The 19,519-nt window shown below is 42.4% G+C and overlaps 1 protein-coding gene across 1 annotated transcript in view; it reads left to right on the forward strand.

The window, feature by feature from the left end:
* The first annotated feature begins 11,754 nt into the window (after nt 1–11,754).
* LOC139623997 (single-stranded DNA-binding protein 2) overlaps nt 11,755–19,519 on the forward strand; it is a 49,982-nt gene continuing 42,217 nt past the window's right edge. The window contains exon 1 of the mRNA XM_071482722.1: nt 11,755–11,901. Within this exon, the coding sequence (XP_071338823.1) occupies nt 11,846–11,901 (56 nt within the window). The 5' untranslated portion in view covers nt 11,755–11,845. The remainder of the gene's footprint in view (nt 11,902–19,519) is intronic.

The raw sequence follows: 19,519 nt of genomic DNA on the forward strand, positions 1-19,519 counted from the left end.
TTTTTTTTTTCACCGGCCAAAAGAATTCCTGCGGCAAAACAGGAAGCTGCAGAGGGAACAGTTGGCAACCCTAATCTTGTGTAGATCCTCTGATAGCTTTCTTCTCCACAAACAATGCCGGTCAGGGCTGAGGAGGCTCTAGAGGGGTGTTGAAAGACCCGGTAACCAGGCAGAGCCAAGCTTTTTGTCAGCCTCCGACTGATCAGACATCTTCATGTTGTTCCAGGAAAAGATCATGTTTAGTTACTTCACAATCGTCATGCATCCCGGTGTTTTACATCCTCCATTGTTAGTGTCGTTTATAGTATGTTATGTGTAAAAACATTTTCTCAGTCTCTCTTTTCGAAGCACAGCAGAGGCTAAATGTCCAGTGTCTTATAAGAACTCTAATAACCATGTGTTGTGTGTGAGTGTGTGTGTGTGAGAACCAGTCTGATTGTCTGTCTAAATCCACGTCTGTCTGTGTGTTAATTCACTAACAGTTTGTCCATCCAATAACTTTTATTTATGAGTCAAACAATGGACCTGTTTGGGGTTTCCTGAAAAGTTTACCACATGATGAAGTCAGAGCGAAAGAATCCTGTTTTAAAAGGGCATCACAGTGTGCTCGCTCTGCGGTCAGACTTTAAAAGCTAATACTGCCACCATGATGTCATTACCACAGGGCCAATACTACAGCTAATGAGTCAGGAACAGTGTGGAGTCTCGTAATGCAGCCTACAAATCGTCCTCCGTCTGTCTCTCCTTTTGGTTAACATACAGACACCCCGACACAAACTAACACAAAATGGAACCGCCAGCCCACATGCTATATTCATGTCTAAAGTTCATGTCTAAAGTAGTGCTCCATCGCAGAGTATAAGAGTTACCTCAGTGAAACAAAAGAGGTGCTTTGTTCCATCGTCAGGCTAAATCCTCCCTCAGCAATTACCGTTCACCTTCCAAAGACCTCGGCGAGGAACAGAGCAACACTCTTTCTTTTAACGCAGGCAGTGGAGCATGAAGACACAGGTGCTCTACAGGCAAAGGCAGCCCACACTTCTTATTCACCTGGCTATGCTGTGAGCCTTGAGGAAAATATTATGAATTGGCGCCGCTGTTGGTGTCTGCAGGTATTATATCAATATAAAGCCAAGTCAGATTTAGATTTTTTGTGAAGAATAAGTGATATTGTGAGACAGGTCTGGGTTTGATAATGGCTTAGAAATAATGAATGGTATGACTTAAAAGCAGAGAGAGAGATGTTGATGCACAAAGCGACATGCTGGGATAGTTTGAGTGTTTTTTTTTTTCTTTTCTTTTTTTATGAGAAAAATGTTTCAAAATTCAATGCTTTATGTGTAACTCTCAACTATCACTTTCAATTATGCACCTTTCCCTCAAATGTTATAATTGCCCATTTTAGCCCACTTTGGCCTCGACATAAGTAGAAGTATGATTCTGTGTATGATGCCCAGTGATTCACCCATGAAAGATGGGCCTTTCAAGTAAATGTCATGTGAGCCATTAGAACATTTATGAAATGAAGATTTCCTTTTCCTTATGAATTTGTGAATCTTACAGAGGAGAGGATCTAATTATGTTTTGACTCTTTATCTTTTACATTAACATGACATTCTTTCCCCCTGGCAGCAAATCTTCTAGACTGCACTTGATCCTGCATGAATCTACATGTATGTGAGATGCCCACACACAACATGATTAAGAGTCATATTAGCAGCATTATGAGGCAGTATTCAATATTTTTCTGTTCAACAAGTCTTCCAGTCTGAAGTCAAGAAAAAAAGAAAAAATCCAGTTGATCTCCTCCCTAAACTCCACTTTATGACTCAGTGAAGAAAGAGACGCCATCAGTTGAACCACTATAGTCCTGACACAACTTGTGCTCATTTACTGCAGCTTGATCACATTATGAGGCACTAAAATACCATAAAAGATCGGTTGTAATAAGGAATGAAAACCCCCCTTTTTCCAGGAAACTGCCTGTGATGTATATTTTGTCCACATGATGTATGTTTAGGACCCCTCCTGTCTCTCATCGCACAGCCACTGTTGCTGTAGTTGTTTACATCAGGGCCAGTGGGAGGCTTCCAGACGCAAAGGGTCTGACAGTCTATCAGCAGAAGAGGGTAGTTAATATGGGCACACAACCTCTGTCTTGACCTTGATGCAGGACCATCCATCATTTAGGCTCAGTGAAGGGATGAGGCTGAGAGGTATATCCAGATGGAGTACACTTTAACCCAGGTTAGAGCCTCTCCATCCCAGTCAGTGTACGGCCTCTGTCCTGAGATGGTAGGGGAGTGAGAACATTGGCATGAAAAGGCCACAACTCCTATTGTTATAACCACATTAAGCATACAAACACATAAATATGAAATGTAAAATATACTCACACATATTTGCAAAGTTTTCTTTGTTTTGTCTTGTTAATGATAACTTTGAGAGGTCTGCATTGATAGAATCAAAGCTACAGTATCAGCTTCATCGTACTTGGCTCTGATTTGAAAGCAACTTGGAGACTTGAAAGAATTTGACACATGTTCTGCATGACAGACTGAAAGCCATGTAAATTGCATTGGTTGTTTTTGTTTTAGTTTTTTTTTTGTATAATCCCATTTTACTACTTAACAAAAACGTATACCTTAAAAATTATGTGAAATATGCCATAATCACATACACATCATGTACACAGACGCCTTAATATTCAGACTGAGTGGGAGAGCTTGGACAAGACGGATGCAGTATGTGTGTCTTATTTCCACTTTCTGTCTGTTTATAAACTTCTCAATAAATGTCTTTTTGAGATAGACCATGGCCTGTCACATGTCTGTTACAGTCCTGTCAAGCCAGTTGACAAACTAAAGCAGCTCTCCCCAAATGCCTTTCATTGTAGTATTTAAACCAGTTTTTTGGACCATTTTTGACCATTTTTGGCAGTGCAGCAAGCCATAAACACAATACTGAAATATTCTTATTTTATAAATTTAGTAAAGAGTTTCCTATTCACACATTGCCACTCAACTGTACGCTGGTCATTTTCTGAGCTTTTTTAATACTGATGAGAGATAAGAGAGTGATATACAGCAATAAAGTTGCAGGCCAGAAAACCAAAACAATGAGCTGAAAGAGGCGCAAACGCTCTGTATCGCTATGGGAAACTGCGGGTGGTAATTCTCTGTGGCTTCACCTTTATGAGCACCAGCTCTTATATACTGGAAGCCGTTTGATTCATTGTCAACATAAGAATATTGATGATAGCAGCTTATTATGAAATATTTACTCTTACCACCAAAAATGTAGTAAAAAAATTTACTACATCTCAAGTAATGATGAAACTGGCCCTTTAAGTGTAAATGCAACCAATAATGTGTGTGTGTATGTGCATGTGTGTGTGTGTGTGTGTGTATCACCTGAAGAATGTCCGTGGTAGTGTCTATCTGTTCTTCCACAGAAGCATGTTGTGCTCTTTGGAGGAGTCTTGCTTGGGGTCATCTCAGTATTGCAGGTCTGAGAGTGAGCTTTTGGCTAGCAGCACATGAGGTGTTGTTTCTTTTTCACACACACACACTCTTCCAATCCCCACTCTCCCATTTTGTTTTTTGGGTCGCAGCGCACTCATCTGCAGCCTTATTACCCAGAGTCCTCTGCGACAGCCCAAAAGGCGCTCTGCTGCTGGAGTGTTCTGTTAGTCACATCAGCACCCACCGCACGCTCAGCCCAGCTCAGATCATCAGGAATTTCACCGATGGAAAACCTGCTCAGAATTCAGAAAAAGGCTGTGCATATATCTAATTGTGATGGATTTTTTTTACAATCCCCGACTCAACTGCACTTTTTCTCTGCTTAGTCCCAGGATGAAATGCTGTTTCATCTCACCTGTGTAATTAAGTGAAGAAATGAAATCTACAATACATAAGAAAAGTCTATTTTTCATGACCAAATCAGGATGGTAGGATTTTCTTCCCCCTTAGGTATCCTCCAATCATCAAGACAAATTGTGACTATTTGGGTCCTCAGTACAATAATTTAGCAATGATTACATTTGCTGTAGGGTTTATATTTACTTCTGCATCATGACCATTAACATCATATCTCATTTAATGTATAGTGGCCATCACTGCATACAACTCAGTCATCAAAATAAAGTGATATCATCTGTACGATTTCTGAACAGCTGTTGAATAAAAATGCCAGAGGCTGTTTTAGTAATAAACCATTTAACAGCTGTCTAATTGCTGTATGAATCAACATCATAGGCCGTAAAATGGTCAAACGAATACAGTGTATGTGCGATTCTGTAATGCAGAAATTTGATTTTTTTCTGTCTCTGTTACTGTTACTGTTTCTGTCTCTGTCTCTCTCTTTTTTTTACGTCTGAAAAAGCTGCATATTTCTGCCAAATCAGAAACAAATGTGATTGTATCAGAGCCACATGCATACAATATATTTTTGGATGTTTCTGCTGAACGCCATAAAAATGTCCCTCCTCCTATTTTGAACTGGACGCTGTTACTATGAGAGTGTTTTTTATTAAGTATTTGTTGATTGTCAAAAAACCTTTGCAACAGTGATCAATCGGCCAGAATTTGATAACCACTGAAAAAACACATACAGTACACACCATTGCATCTATAATGAACGCCTTCTGGAATCACAGTTCAAGTTAAACACATATTGGTTGGTTGATTCCCTGCAACGAACTGACAGGCTATTTTGCAAACATGCATTAATCCTTTGAGTCAACTAGCATCAGGACAGAAGAGTAGGCACAGCAGGGCCCATATTTTCAGGGCCGCTTAACTTTAGATGTCTGTTAAATCAGCGAGACGTAGAGTGTTTCGAGACATGCTTATTAGGATGTTTTCAGCTCTTGCTTCGCTGTTGCATCAACTGTTGAAAGCAAACATTTTTTCCTTGAATGCCAAATTTATTTCAGTGTCTAGCCTGGATGATCTTATGGCTGCAGTATAACCATGTTGATTCCCATTAGATAAACTACGAAACCAGTTTGTTAAGTTGCCTCTGTTTTACACTGCTGATCAAATTTTGCCCAGAGGCAATTTGTTTGTTTGTTTGTCCATACTGGAAGATCCATTGTGCTTATGAAAGCAATTTCTAAGTTTGTTAGCCAGAAGAGTGGGATTTCTAACTTTTTCCGCCGTTAACAAAGCCCTCGGCTGGGACACCCTCTTCATCAGCAGGGAGGAGAGGGAGGAGGGAACAGCAAATGTTGTTTGGAGCAGGCAATTTCGAGACAGCCCTGAACCAGAGGAGACTGGGGCTGTGTCCAAAATCACTCACTATTCCCTGTATAGTCCACCACATAGTGAGTTTGCCATTTTGTAGTGCTGTCCGAATGTATTAGAATGGGAATTATTATATCCTATATAGTGGATTCATAGTATCCCATAATGTATCATGAAAAGTAGTGTACAACGGATGGTCACTAACCAAGCAATATATACCATTTAAAAAAATTTTTAAAAGGGAAAAAGGCACAGAAAAAATTACCCAAGTAGTTTCCAAAAATGTGTACTGATGAGCTCACTATATAGTCCTCTACACAGAACTCCCTGGATAGTGATTAGGGATCAGTGAATGTGATTTCTGATACAACCTGAGACCAAAGATTTATATTCCTTGTCTCCCATGTGCTGCATTTGTTTGTGTTTGTGTTCACGTCAGCCCACATGCTCACATTGGTACTGTAGATTCAATTTCTCCCCGACTGTCTGTACTGCATGAGCATGTGATGTATCTGTGTCTGTGATGTGTGTGTGTGTGTGTGTGTGTGTTTCCATGTTTACAGCGTGTGGCTGACACTTGTAGCACTGACAAGACTGTAAAGCAGCTTCTCCCGGTGTTTTTTCAAGGGAGGGCGTTTTCCACAGGGTAACAGACATGGTTCATTTCACTGAGGATACTGTAGTTAAATATGCTGTGTGAACCAGAATAACATTTCCACTCAGAGGAGTATTTCCCATATTTTTACACTGCATGCAGCTCAGAGGCAACAGCTGTTAGTGGTTTGACAGTGTGCTGATTTTATTTAGACTGAACATCAGAACACTGTCACCATGCCGTCGCTGCTACTCCACTGTCCACCTCGAAGAACCAGTGTTGAACAGTGATCTACGCTTCCAATTATTTATCAGAAAACAAAAACACAGTGTGACAAGGTGTACTATTGTTCATGCTAAATTATTTACTGAGTCACAAGCTTTTGTAAACTTCAGCGTCAATTAATCTCAAGAACCTCTTTTGTGTGAGAGCTTAATCGTTTGCTAATTAGCGTCCTTGCTTACAGACACTCTCAGTGGAAATATACGATTACATAGCCCATCGACGGGCTCAGTAAACAAAGGCTGTTTGCCAAAAATGCCAAAGCAGTTGTTGTAAAGCTGGAGAGGGGCAAATCTATTATGTCTTTGTGTATACGTGCGTTTGTGTGTGTGTGTGTGTGTGTAGCTGACTGTATGTGAATGTATGCAAGCAAAGTAACAAAGAAGGTGAGATAAAGAGGAATATCAAAGAAAGAGGGTGATTTTGATTTCACTCTGTACTCCACAGTGATTGCATGTTAACCGTAAGTGAACATGTTGGCTTGTTTATAAGGGACAGTGCTGAGAGTCCATTGGCAAGACAGCCTGGAATAGATGACCTCAGACAGATGGCTGAGTGCTGCAAAACTGAAAGGAAAGACGTGGTGGGCGGACTGAGAGAAGAGAAAGCAAGACAGAAAGAAAGAGATGAAAGCAAGGAAGGGGGCCAACAGGCAACAGGACTGATGTTATCTGACCATATCTGACAGATGTCTTTATCTTGGTTTTATGTCATGACCAGTAGCTAACTAAAAGTAATTATATTTACTACTATATTTATATTTAAGTATATTTACACAAGTACTGCACTTAAATACCAATTTGAGCTACTTGTACTTCACTTGAGTACATTTTAATGTTACTTTTTTTCTTCCACTCAACTACATTTCAAAGGGAAACACTGTCCTTCTTACTCCACTACATTTACATAGCGCATTGCAATTCAGTGGTTTTTGACATATAACCATTTTTTTAAAAAAACTAAAAACTAAAAACAAAAAAACAACATTTTGTTGTGGTCCCTTACATTTTAGATGTTGATCACTTGTTAGCAGTGCCACTAAACTTCTTAGGTGATTTGGGGGGTGGGGTTTGAGGCCATAGTGCTGCAGAGATGATGGATTTTTGTAAGCCAACTGAGAGGTTAGCTCCACTCTGGTTACCTTTACAGAAAGACAAAGGGATTCTTACATTGGTTTTTGGATTAATGCAGAAAATAACAAAGGTTTATAATATTTATTTTGTTCAGCAAGATGATCTTCACAAATGAATACCTCACTTTGAAGATTTATGAAGCCTAAATACAATTGCCATAAGTACACAGCTAATGTTGGGCTATAAACGAACTACACCACAGTCGCATGACTTCATCATCACCATCAACTTCCAACTTGTGGTCTGATTAAGCGCTTACTTCTGATACAAAAGTATAAACACAACAAAGGTGTAAAGGTGGACTTGGACTCACGTGGAAGTGAGTAGATCGGTTTTCATGCTCAGCATGAATTATAACCTTTGGACAACCTCTGTTAGTCTTATTTAGACCCATACAAGTCGGACATGGCAAACTGCGTCAGCACATACAGCACTCACTACTTACCAGACCTGTGATAAATTACACAGATATGTCATACTTCTGTGGAGTTTTACCCAAGAGACTGTTTTATGTAAGTAAATTCACTCACACATTTTTTTTTTTCCGAATGACAAGTTGTGTGTATTGTTTTAAGCGTCACTGTCATGGTCATATGACAGATCAATAGGTACTTTAACACATCCAGAAGTTTGCAATGTCACGAGATTTTCAGTATAGAAGCAAATCAGGTTGAAACTATTGTTTCAGTGAGCGTTTTCTCGTCCCGTCGCTAACGAGGCGACACTGTTACAGCATTTATTAATCATATGAGAACGTCACAGAAAATAAACCCAAATGCGTGTCATTAATTGTTTGACCTTAGGTTCTGAAGATGAAATTTAACAGTTTTTCTGAAGATAAATTAAAAAATATATTTGCAATTACATATTAAGAATTTTAAGAAGGACAATGTCATACAATTTTAATAAAAACAAGAACAGGTCAGAAGGAAAGAAACAATGCACAACTTGTGTTCAAAGTCAAATTATACCAAGTTACAACACCTACCGAAATACCAGGTGTTATTTGTACAATATAACACCTGGTATGTGAGTTGTTTATCACAACGAAAAACTGTTTCTGTCTGTAACATTATCTTTTATAATGATGTTTGTCTGAAAAGTGTTTCTATGTCCCAGCTCTCCCCTATTTACTGATGCATTTTATGTTGTAGAATAAAACGTGAAAATGTCTTGAGCTTGTGTTAATGAATTAATTATTTCAGCCATCTAACCAAAAGCCCATTCAAAAAACCCACAGACTTCAGGATGAGGGAACTGGAGGTGCCAACGCGCAACTAATCTCTGAGTTTTAGGACTCATTCCTGCAGCACTATATTTTACTCATTCCTCTTGCTAATTCACCTAGACCTCCAGTCTGTGTAGTTTGGAAAGCAGTGGGATGGTAGAACTCGATCTAAAAAAAAAAAATTTGGTGGCAAATATGAAATAAGACTTGAAGGAATAAATGGGATGATGTGTCTCTTTTGCCACATCCTCACTTTTCTGAATAAGATCGTGTGCTCCCATGACTGCCGTTGTGCTTTTCAGTGATGTAGTGTTCAGTGTTAACAAGCTAGGGCTTAGTTTTGATTGTCACCACAGGCCCACAGATTACACTGGGCCAGTCTATGGGAAAGGAGCTGAGTGCTCCATGATGGAGTACATCTACAGCCTTCAGCCAGCTTCCTCCCAGGCACTCAGCCAGGTAGGAAACCTGTTAGTCAGTCGATTCATCAGTCAGTCAGTCAGTCAGCCAGTTGGTCAACGAGCCAGCCAGTCCATCAGTCAGCCAAACTGCCGCCAAGTTTATCAGTCTGTAAGACAGGTTTCACACCATTAACTCCACTTCTGTCCTGCTTCTCTTCCTTGGGGAAAATGAATGGGGGTGGAAGTGAGCTACTAAGATCAGACTGAAGAACCCTGTAGTAGAACGGAGGCCATCGCACTGTTTTCCACCTGCAGCTTCCTGAAGGAGACAGGAAGTTGAAATAGTGAGGACGAGAGAGGGGAAAGAAAGGAGGTAGGAAAGAAACGCCTAATAAGGAGAAATAGTATACCATATACTTTAATATTTTTATATTATATTATTTACATTAGTTCAATGACTTAACTTGAATTCATACTCAGAGTGAATTTATTATTAGTGATGATACCAGTTATATTTATGGCTGCAAATAACTTCAACTGACAGTTGTTTTCACTGTCAATTAATCTGTCGGTGTCAGATAACTATGAAAATGGCTAACACCTTTTCCCAGAGTCAAAATGCAGAAAACAGCAGAAAATTCACACATCTGAGAAAGTGAAAATAGTGAAGGTTCATAATTTTTGCTCAATAATTGACTTAAATGATTGATGATTATTGAAATTGCAACAAAGCTAATTGGCTTTCTAACAGCTCATGTTATGTAGCCTACTATTAACCAAAATGCAAGAACAGGTTTTCTATCTTGTCGTGCCAAAGCAGCATAAATATCATGTTCCAAATATAAAATTTGCAAAGAGGAAATAAGTGAATGAAATGGGGAGTGAAGAAATGCAGAGGGGAAGAACAATGCAGAAATCGAGGGGAGAAGAAGTTAACTCCAACGTCAGCAGAGGCTAAATGTTCATTACCTCTGTGAGGATTGGAGCACCATGTTGTTAACAGAGGTCAACTCAGCATAACAGAGAGTGGGCTGGCTGATTATCTTTACCCCCTCCACTTACTCCTCACTATCTAGCTCTCTATCTTAGATTTCTCCTCCCTCCCTTTAATAACACCCTAATTTTTGTTGTCATTTTTGTTGCTCTTCACTTTGAGAGGTGGCAGTAAATATTACAACAGATCATTGGAAACATGCACATATGAATGTGATGATATTGTACCATAAATTCTGAAAACATAACATCAAACAAGAGACCGGATCCGATCATGTTTGATCTGATTTGACTTTTTTACATAACATGACCTATTAACCTTTACATTCTTTATCTCACTCACTCTCTTCCTTGCCCTTTCTTCTCTCCTCCTTCCTCCTCCTCCTCATCCTCATCGTCATCCTCCTCCATCCTCCAGAACACATGGTTATCGCCTGCGAGTGGTTGTCATGGTGATCGACCCCAAGGGACTCATCCCAAAACCAAAAGTTCTGCTTGTCTGAAATAGAACCTCTGCCTCTCTCCAGGGGGAAGGAGGTTCATTTGGCACATGAGGGGAGACAGAGAGAGTGAGGGAGGGAGAGAGAGAGAGAGAGAGAGAGCGTGGTTTCAGAGTGTGAGATGAGAGAGAGAGAGAGAGAGAGGGAGCGTGCATCCATTCCAACTGGGTCACATCGCGGGAGCATTGCGTAAGCGTAAACACTGCTGCCCCTGTGCTATGCCCTTAGCACACACACACACACACAAGCACATACACACTGTGTCTTTCCAAAGCTTACTACTGTCTGGGAATCAGCCGTTTTGTACGACAGTGTAGTGTTTGTCAGATCCTGTACGGCACCAAGCTGTGGTGCATCTCTTTTCCCTCGTGCTCTTTATCTCAGTGGATTTGCAATAAGTACATCATGACAGTGGAGTGAACCCTCCTCTCCATATACTGCCAGACTGGACAGCAGCATGACGTAGCACTTCTTCCTCCCTGCTGCACATCCACAAACAAGAAAAAGACTATGTCCCTCTAAAGTCAGTACAGACCTCTAGTTTTTGTAAAGCAGGACTGTAAACGTACCAAACCTGCATCAGCACATGGATTCAATCATACGGAGTGAAAGGCCTTTAGGGGATTTCAACTCACATGTGTCCGTTACTCCAACAGGTCACCCTCTACACTTTACAGCTGACCATCCTCAACATGTCCATCCACACTGCATTTAGTATCGCTCACACAGTACATCTTCCCACAGTGCACCCTCTCCTCCCTGTGCATGCTGGGGGCGTTATTTACAGGCCCTCGGTATAGTGCTCGTCTGTACCCAACATGCTCAGCTCCACACGTTTGGGTTTCTTAACACCTATGTAAATAAACATAAATGCAAATGCAGCTCACATTTGCGAGAGTTGTTTGCGCAGTGCGCTGCGTGTGCGTCGGTAGAGGGTGTGATTGTCTATAAAAGGAACAGCCAAAGCCAGTTGTTTAAAATCCTGGTTGGACGGTTTCAAATCCCCCCTCAGACTGAGAGAGAGAGTGGAAGGGGGGCGAGTGCGGATGTACGTGCATGTGTGTGTGCGTGCGTGTGCGTGTGTGTGTGTGTGTGTGTGTATATATATGTGTGTATGCGCGTATGTCAGTCTGTCTCCGTGTCAGGAGAGCCTTTCCAATCAGGGAAGAGAAGGGAGAGACACTGACAGACAGACAGACAGGTTTCAGACAGACAGTCTGAGAAAGCGGAGAGAGAGAGAGAGAGAGAGAGAGAGAGGGAGAGAGACGGGGGGTGGGGCTTCCCTGTGAGGGGCGTGGCCCGGTAGCTGTCACTTACTGGCGGTTGCCATGGCAAGCGGGCGGTCCTGAACAGCGGGACATCCAATGGGAGACGACGCCGCTTGTGTCACCATGGTGACGGGGCTGTGCCCAGGGAGGTTGTGATGGGTTGACAGGTGCGTGACAATCGGAGCTCTCTGCAAGCATGTACGCCAAAGGCAAGAGTAGCAACGTGCCGTCCGACAGCCAAGCCAGAGAAAAGTAAGTTTTATTTATGGGGGAGGAAACCGCGGCTGTGAGGGAAGTTCATGAGCGGCCGGGGGCAGTCACACACGGAGCTGCGGCAGGGGAGGGCACACGGCGCCGCACTCAGCGGCGTGGGGCTCTGCTCGGCGCTCTGCGGCGCTCGGAAAGTTGGCTGCCTAATTTATTTGAAGAAAGATAGACATTTTGTCGGCGGGGGGATTTTTTTTTTTTTGTTTTGTTTTGTTTTGTTTTTTGTTTTTTTTTTTTTGTTGTTGTTGTTGCTGTCATTAGAAAAAGTAGTGCAGAATTGAACACGTAGTTTCTGCTTCACTGGTTAATTTCAGGTTTTTATTCTGAATACATCCTCCTCTTGTGATGCCCGAGCGTCTTTCTGCTCGCTGTCCGTTTCGTTTCATTTCGAGCTGTTTCGTCTTGAACCCCTCGGCTGTAAATGCCGCCTCGGTTTCCGCCTGCGTCTTTACACGTGTATTGAACTCGGTGACGGCGCAGCTGTTTTGTAAACATGCGGAGCGGAGCTCGACGTGCGCGGCGGTCTGTGGGCCGTGGAGGCGGCGGCGAAGTCCACGCATTTCACTGCTCGCCGGCCGCTGCGTGTTTTGAGACTGTCTTGTCTTGCCACGCTGCGTGAGTCCAGTCACCGCAGCAGCAGCAGCAGATGAGATTTGTGACAGCAGACGCTTATCTTGTCTTCACATTTTAGCAGCCTTTTTTTTTTTTTTTGGTAATAATTCGCCATATAGCGGAAGATGTCCAGCAGTTTCTATTTTACATATCAGCAAGCAGAGACAGTACGCGGTTTTTAATGGAAATGCTTGTCATGGCTGTGCTGTGCCGACTGCTCGCTGACAGGGTTCAATGAGCGGAGAACAGAGTTTGACCCAAGAATGGAGCTAATTAAGCTTTTTCCTTATCAGACGAGAGGTTTTACTGTACTGAATTAAGACAGTTTTGGAGTTGGACAGGTCAGGACGACCACATTTCGTTTTACATAATTACCATGTCCATCCAGGTTGTTAAAAATACCTGAACTTATATTAAAAAAAAAAAAAAAAAAAATACAACCCATATATGCAGTTTGGCACATTGTCTGTTTGTGTCACTTTTCAACACCACTTCTTACCTCCTGTAATTCTTACACCAAATTCAGATGTTTCTAAACCCAGATGCTAAGAGAAAGCATGACAGATCCTGTGTAAGAGTCGGGTGCTTTAAGGTGAAGCCCCTGTTCAGTTGCATTTAACAAGGCATAGCTGCTCACCTTTTGAGCGCACAGGGTCAGATGGTCAGTGAGCAGGGGTCACAGATCAGCTCCCGCTGGGATGGAGGAGCATGTATCTGTTGATGATATGCCCTCGTCTGTGAGCAGACAGAAACATTTATAGATAAAGGATCTGATAAAGGGGTTATAGTATGACATGACTATACAGTGATAAAGTTACACATTGCATTGAACTTGTATTTTCCATTGTTGCCACCTGTGAGAGTCCTTTAAGATCACTTGTCCTGGGAATCTGTCCATAAAAGATTAATCATCTCGCCTCTCCTCCCTGCTACTGCTACTCTTTTATTGTGTCTTTTGAATCCAGTTCCCTCATGTTTGTCAACAGGGTGATTGAGTGTTCAGCGCCATCCCTTGAGTCCCATTCTTTATCCCCAATCGATATGAAAAAGGATAGGACTGAGCAGAGTGGCTCTATCGCTGCCTTATCACATGCACTGACAGAGGCAGAGATGGAAAGCTTCCTTCAGGCCCTGAAGATACTCTGTGTGAACACATGTAAGCGAGTGCACATGTGTGTGTGTGTGTGTGTGTGTGTGTGTGTGTGTGTGTGTAAGCATGTAAGGGATAATCTTTTTGATGGAAACGCAGTAGATACTTATTCTGTAGCAGTGTAGTTGTTCAGTTTGTGGAGCAGCTCAGTTCACCTCTGATGAAGGGACTTGAGTTCACATTTTCAGACCTGCTGTGGTAACATGGCCTATGAGTGGATTACCCACTGTCTTTAAAAGTAACATCCACCGAAATGCTGTTCACAGATGTAGAGGCCCACATTTTCAGAGCCACAGAGGAGGTTTAACATTCATGGACTCCTGACTGTGTGTGATTGAAATAATAGTTTGCATGCCGTTAAGCACAACTTTTAACATTTCCACCACAAATACATTATGCTTATTTAACATAAATGAACCATTTACAGCGTTATCCTCTTATTCTACTGGAGATTAGTCTTTCCTTAATGTTAAAATTGACAGCCAACCTCACATTTCTGTTGTGTGCTTAGCTAGACTGAGCAAAACAGGCAAGTTCTTTCCCGCAGATGCTAAACTCACTTTTATGTCTCACTGTTTGACATTATATTTAATTTAGACTTCCGTGTTGTTGCCGATCATTTTGTTATTGATGTTTACATTTTGAGACAAGAGTGATGTTCCACTGTGTGTTACTGCCGCCAAGGCCGCCACAAAAGAAAGGACTGGGTGTCAAGAAAACACCAGATGAAAAGGCAGTGAAAGGCAAAAATCAAGCAAGGCAGAGTTTCATTTGTCTCTTAACAAGCAGCCTTGTTTATCAGCGGTGTGGATCAGAGAAGCAGAGCGGGCCCAGCACTGCTGAGGCTTCAGTTGTTTCTCATTTCTGCAGCACAGCGGGGGATCAGAGAGCGGGAGAGACAAGAGGGCAACAACAGATTGAGGGGAAGAAGGAGGAGGAGGGGAGAGAGCAGGACTGAGGGAATTTGCTGGATCATTAGTTTACAGTCTTGTAGTATTGACCTCAGAATGGACCCCCGCAGACACAGGGCTCTGGCGTCTCGCCCATGTAGATGTAGAGGAGCTCTAAATGCAGCTGACCTACCTCTATACAGCTCCGTTCACTGGTGTGTGTGTGTGTGTGTGTGTACGTGTGTGCGTGCGCGTGTGTGCGATAAGCATCTGATTTGTGTGGTGCCTCCTTGCGACAGATGCATTTTGGGAACATGTGTTTTTGACTCACCAGTGGTTAATGTATCACATATTCCTAAATATTTATCCGGTGGTTTTGCAGTTTGCACACTTGGAGATAAAATGTAACACAGCATGATAAAAATCTCGCTTCAGGAGAATCACAAAATGTCATATTTTTTTTAAGGATTCCACATTAAATACCGTCAGCAGAATTTACCAAACAAAATGAAGGAAGCCTCATTTTTTCTCTAATGAGAAACTGTGTGGACAGTTACTGTCTCTGTGTCCACACTCTTTGATTACAGCCTGTTGGTTTTGTCGGCTAACCCCTTTGATCAGTGTTGTTTCCTGTATGTTAAAAAGATTACATTAAAATGCACCAAAGGGAATTGGCCCTGAAGTGAAGATTTTGTCCATTATTTTACTTTAATCATCACAGTGAGGCCTATTCACCTTAACACTTTTCCAGGTTGTATATCCTTTACAGCGTAGAGCACATGCAAACACTGACTGCACAAAATATTAGAAGCACATTTCATGAAGCACACTGAAGATGTAACTAAAGCTGTTATCACTTATTGATTTCCTTGCTTTAATCTTTGTCCTTCGCAGAGGAGGATATGCAGATAAAGAGAAGCAGATGAGTACGTTTTTAAAGGATAGGTCTCCCCAAATCATAAAACTACACAAGTAAACGTATTGTCTCACTTTTCCCTAATGGTATCACGCCTCACAGGTAGTTCTGGTTGGATGTGCCTCAGTTGTGAGATATCCGCCTCTGTAAATATTGCAGTGGCAATGTGGTGCTCAAAACTCTGAAACTGACATTTAAAAAACTCAAGAGAAACATAGTCAGTAATAGTTTTGATAAGGACTATGTCTTCAGTAGAAGACAGCTCCAGTCACACACCGTTTGCAGCAGGGTCTGCGGGTTATACTGAGTAAAGGGGACTTCTGCAAAAGATGACAGAGATGTGAATAGCACCACAGTGGCTGCAACTTCAAATCATCAATGTCTGTCATATTTTATGGCATCATGAAAATCCTGACATACACGTTTTTTTTAATAGGTCTTCTTTGTACTTATAGCCCACACATCTGTGATTAGCAAATCAGACACAGTATTTACACATATGTTTCTTTAGTGAACAGTCTCTCTGTGTGTGTTTGAGACAGCAGCACTGTTCTGCTCTCTTCTCTCTCTCTCTCTGTGGCTGTACCAGTGTTACGGTCTGCACTTGATTTTGATTCGGAGTGACACTACACGACCACTGACTGTGTACTGCAGTTGTTCAACGAGTGTAGGTTTCAGTCACTGGCAGTTAGAGGACACATTCCACATAGTTCTGGGATTGTGGTCCTGAGTGAGTTGCATTGCACATAGAACACATTCCTTTTTTTTTTTTTCTTTTCTCTGCATCTAGTTAATCGCGGAACAAACTCAAATTCTAAACCCTGAAATCCTTTCTCACACTCTCTCTCCATTTTATTTGACAGACTCATACAGCACATGTTGGTTTCTGTTTACCTTTTCCCAGCGAGTACAACTTGTGTTTTTTTTTTTGTTTTTTTTTACACTCAATATTAATAAATGCAGTTAACTCACAGTTGTGAAAAGTCCAACTATCTTTGAGTGTAGTTGTTGTTCAGTCTGTATCGCAAGTGGCAGCCGTCAGTCTGGTGCAGACTTAAGCATTTCTGGTGCTGTAAGAATCATCATTCTGCACACATACGTACACACACACACACACACACACACACACACACACACACATAGCTACTTCTGAACCCAGACACCTCAGAATCCTGCCAGGAGGCTGCCAATGCAGCATTGCGCAGACTGAGGCAAAGCAATGCATGCTGGGAGTGTTTATCCGACAGAGGCAATTCAGGCTGCCACTCTGGCTCTGACAGTGAGTCACATTACAGGAGAACTACAATAAAAATAGAGCAGTATCTAACACACACACACAAACACACACACTGTATGCTCACAATGCCTTGAGTAGACTGGGCAGGGAATCTGATTTTGTCCGTGCCAGCTGCCACCTGATGAATGAAATTGATGAGTTTTTTGTTACTACATCTCATTGTCCTTGAGAAATGACAGAGGCGCACTCATTAGAGGAAAGGGAAAGGAAGATAATTTGTCAGAGCATGAACAAAAGAATGTAGCCAGGAGGATAAACATATGTTGCTGGTCAACTTGGAGATTAAAACGAGAGGCTGCGTGTGGAAAACGAGCTTTGAACTTGAACGATGGGAAACGAATTTAAAATTTGACACAAGTTCAACAGTTGAGAGGTTAAAAAATGAAAAAGCGTGGACTGAATGAAAGAAAGATCCAAAAGGAAAGGAAGTGTTTTGTGTCCAGGTCAGACAAGGTCAGCTGCTGGACCCCATGGTCTAAATGTTCCACAATGGCTGTGAGTCGGATCTCTGCATTCTGCGCACATCGCACTCTCACTGTGGATCACTTACTCTGGTAAGTGGACACACCTGATTCTGTTGGCTTACGTCCAGTGATGGAGTGAAAAGCCCAGTGATAAAACCCCCCACTCCCATACATACAGAAGAGCCTCGTAGTGGTAGTAGTGCTCCTCCTTGCTTAAGTCAACAGAAAACAATATAAAAGTGATGATTATGCGTGTGTGTATTTTGATCCGCTCTTTGCTGTTTTGGGTCAGTGGAGATCACACTGGGTGTCTAAGTCTGTAAGCCCATCTGAGCTGCGTGCTTACAGCACTTTCCCCATATGTTTCATCCCCCAAAATCAGCCTCCATCTGTCTGTCATGCTGCCTGTGTGAATGTGAACTACAACATCCAGTGATCATTATAATAGCTAATAGCCTCTCCAGCTCTTATGGGACACTTGTGAACAACTGCGAGAACCCCGAGAACTGTCACCGCTCTCTATTGTTGTCATTCAGCAGCGTTGACGGTCAGTGAAAGATATTGACTTAAAACTGCTGCCAATGTATTAAATCCTCACAGCCGTTTAGATTAGCATCAGCCTGGGATTACAAGAAAACCAGAGAAGAAATGAGGCTTTGATTTCTTTTTTTTTTCTGGGTATATACTGCTGTCTTCAGAAAAAAGTGATGATGACAGTTTGACAAGGCTCTGATAGAAAACATTTTTTAACCTGCTAAACACATAGAGGCTGTTAAAAGTCCTCTTTTATCTGCTGGCATCCCTCCTAGTCTCTCTCTTATCCCTGCTGCCAGAGATGTAACTTGCCACAGAACTGCTATCAAAGCAGCAGCCTCTTATTGAGCTGTGTGTAGCGGGGGGTGGAAGGGAGGTGGGAGACAGCCTCTGATCGGCACAGGCAAAAAAAAGGGGTGACGTGTCAATCAACAGCCAGGACCCTGTAGAAGGCACCCTCACAGGACGCCTTGGGGTCCTTGGGAAGGATCGATGTGACAAAAGGCCTCCGTCGGCATCAGATAGCATGTGGGAAAGGAGGGGAAGAGAGGAGGAGAGGGCACAGCATCCTGACAGTCTTTTATCACACCCCTCAAAAGATGGAGGGTACGGATGAGTGAGTTTATCACCCAGTGCTGGTCCCTTAGGACCCCATGGGTGTCCCTGAATGCTTCTGTTTTAATTAGAAACACGCCAACACATCATATCCTTCTCCTCTCCTCTCCTCTCCTCTCTCCACTTACAGTGCATCAGGTTTGTCTTTGGGATTGAGATACTGACACTTGGGGGGGTGGAGGATTCAGATCATTGCGCTGTGAATGGGGGGGGGGGGGGGGGGTTGGCATTTTATACTATGCTTTGCTGACCATGACTGGAAACTACAATCCATGCTGTCAGGATTCGTTCATGTTGTTAGTGGTAGCACTTGTGGTTTTGTCAGGAAGTTTTTTGTTGCCCCTGGTGACACCAAATATGCACAGCTTTGCTCCAAACCACAGCACGGTAGGGACGCTCTTCCTCAAAGCGTTTCCTGTAACCTGAGAGCTCCAGCACTAATGTAAATGCTGTTGGTGGAAACACAACACTTGCTGTCTATAGGCTCAGCTGAAGAGTGCTTTTATGCTTGAAGCCCAACATTTTTGTTTGTCCGAATTAATTTAGTATCCTTATTTATTTACATGTCCTCTCCAGCTCTGTTTATTTGTCATCATTTTCCTAATTTTTAGCAAAGTGTGTGTGCCTTGCTTTTACAGTATGACAGCTGCTCTTGTGTGACTTGCACTGCTATTGCAAGTGCCATAGTGTAGCTGCGGATGCTGCTGTGCCTCCCCTGCCTGCTGAGTATAGCGGAGGTTGGTTGGAGGCCTCTCTGCTGATATTCCTCCATCATTGATATGCAAGCTGCATCGCACAGGCGCTAGCGCAAGGTTAAGCATGCGTGACGGCCAGGCTTAGGAACTGCTTCAGACACTTTCTCTCTGTATCCCTCTCTCTCTCCTGCACACACAAACACACATTTCTTTTACTGTGCCTTCTCTCTGCATAGCCCACCGTTCCTCTATGTCTTGCTCTCAATCGTTCCTGGTCTGTTTAGCGAAGTTATAAGCGAGAGTTCTTCACTTTAATTCTCCGTAAATGTACCGTCCTTACACGACCACGTGCAGGCTGTCTGTCCACTGATCCTTATAAAGTCCACAATGGCATTTTCTCCCCTCTGAATGCAAGGCAGTATATCCCCTC

Source organism: Trachinotus anak, unplaced genomic scaffold (genome assembly GCF_046630095.1).
Source record: "Trachinotus anak isolate AG129_WGS33_773 ecotype Australia unplaced genomic scaffold, CSIRO_AGI_Tana_v1 ptg000008l, whole genome shotgun sequence".
Classification (NCBI taxonomy): Eukaryota; Metazoa; Chordata; class Actinopteri; order Carangiformes; family Carangidae; genus Trachinotus; species Trachinotus anak.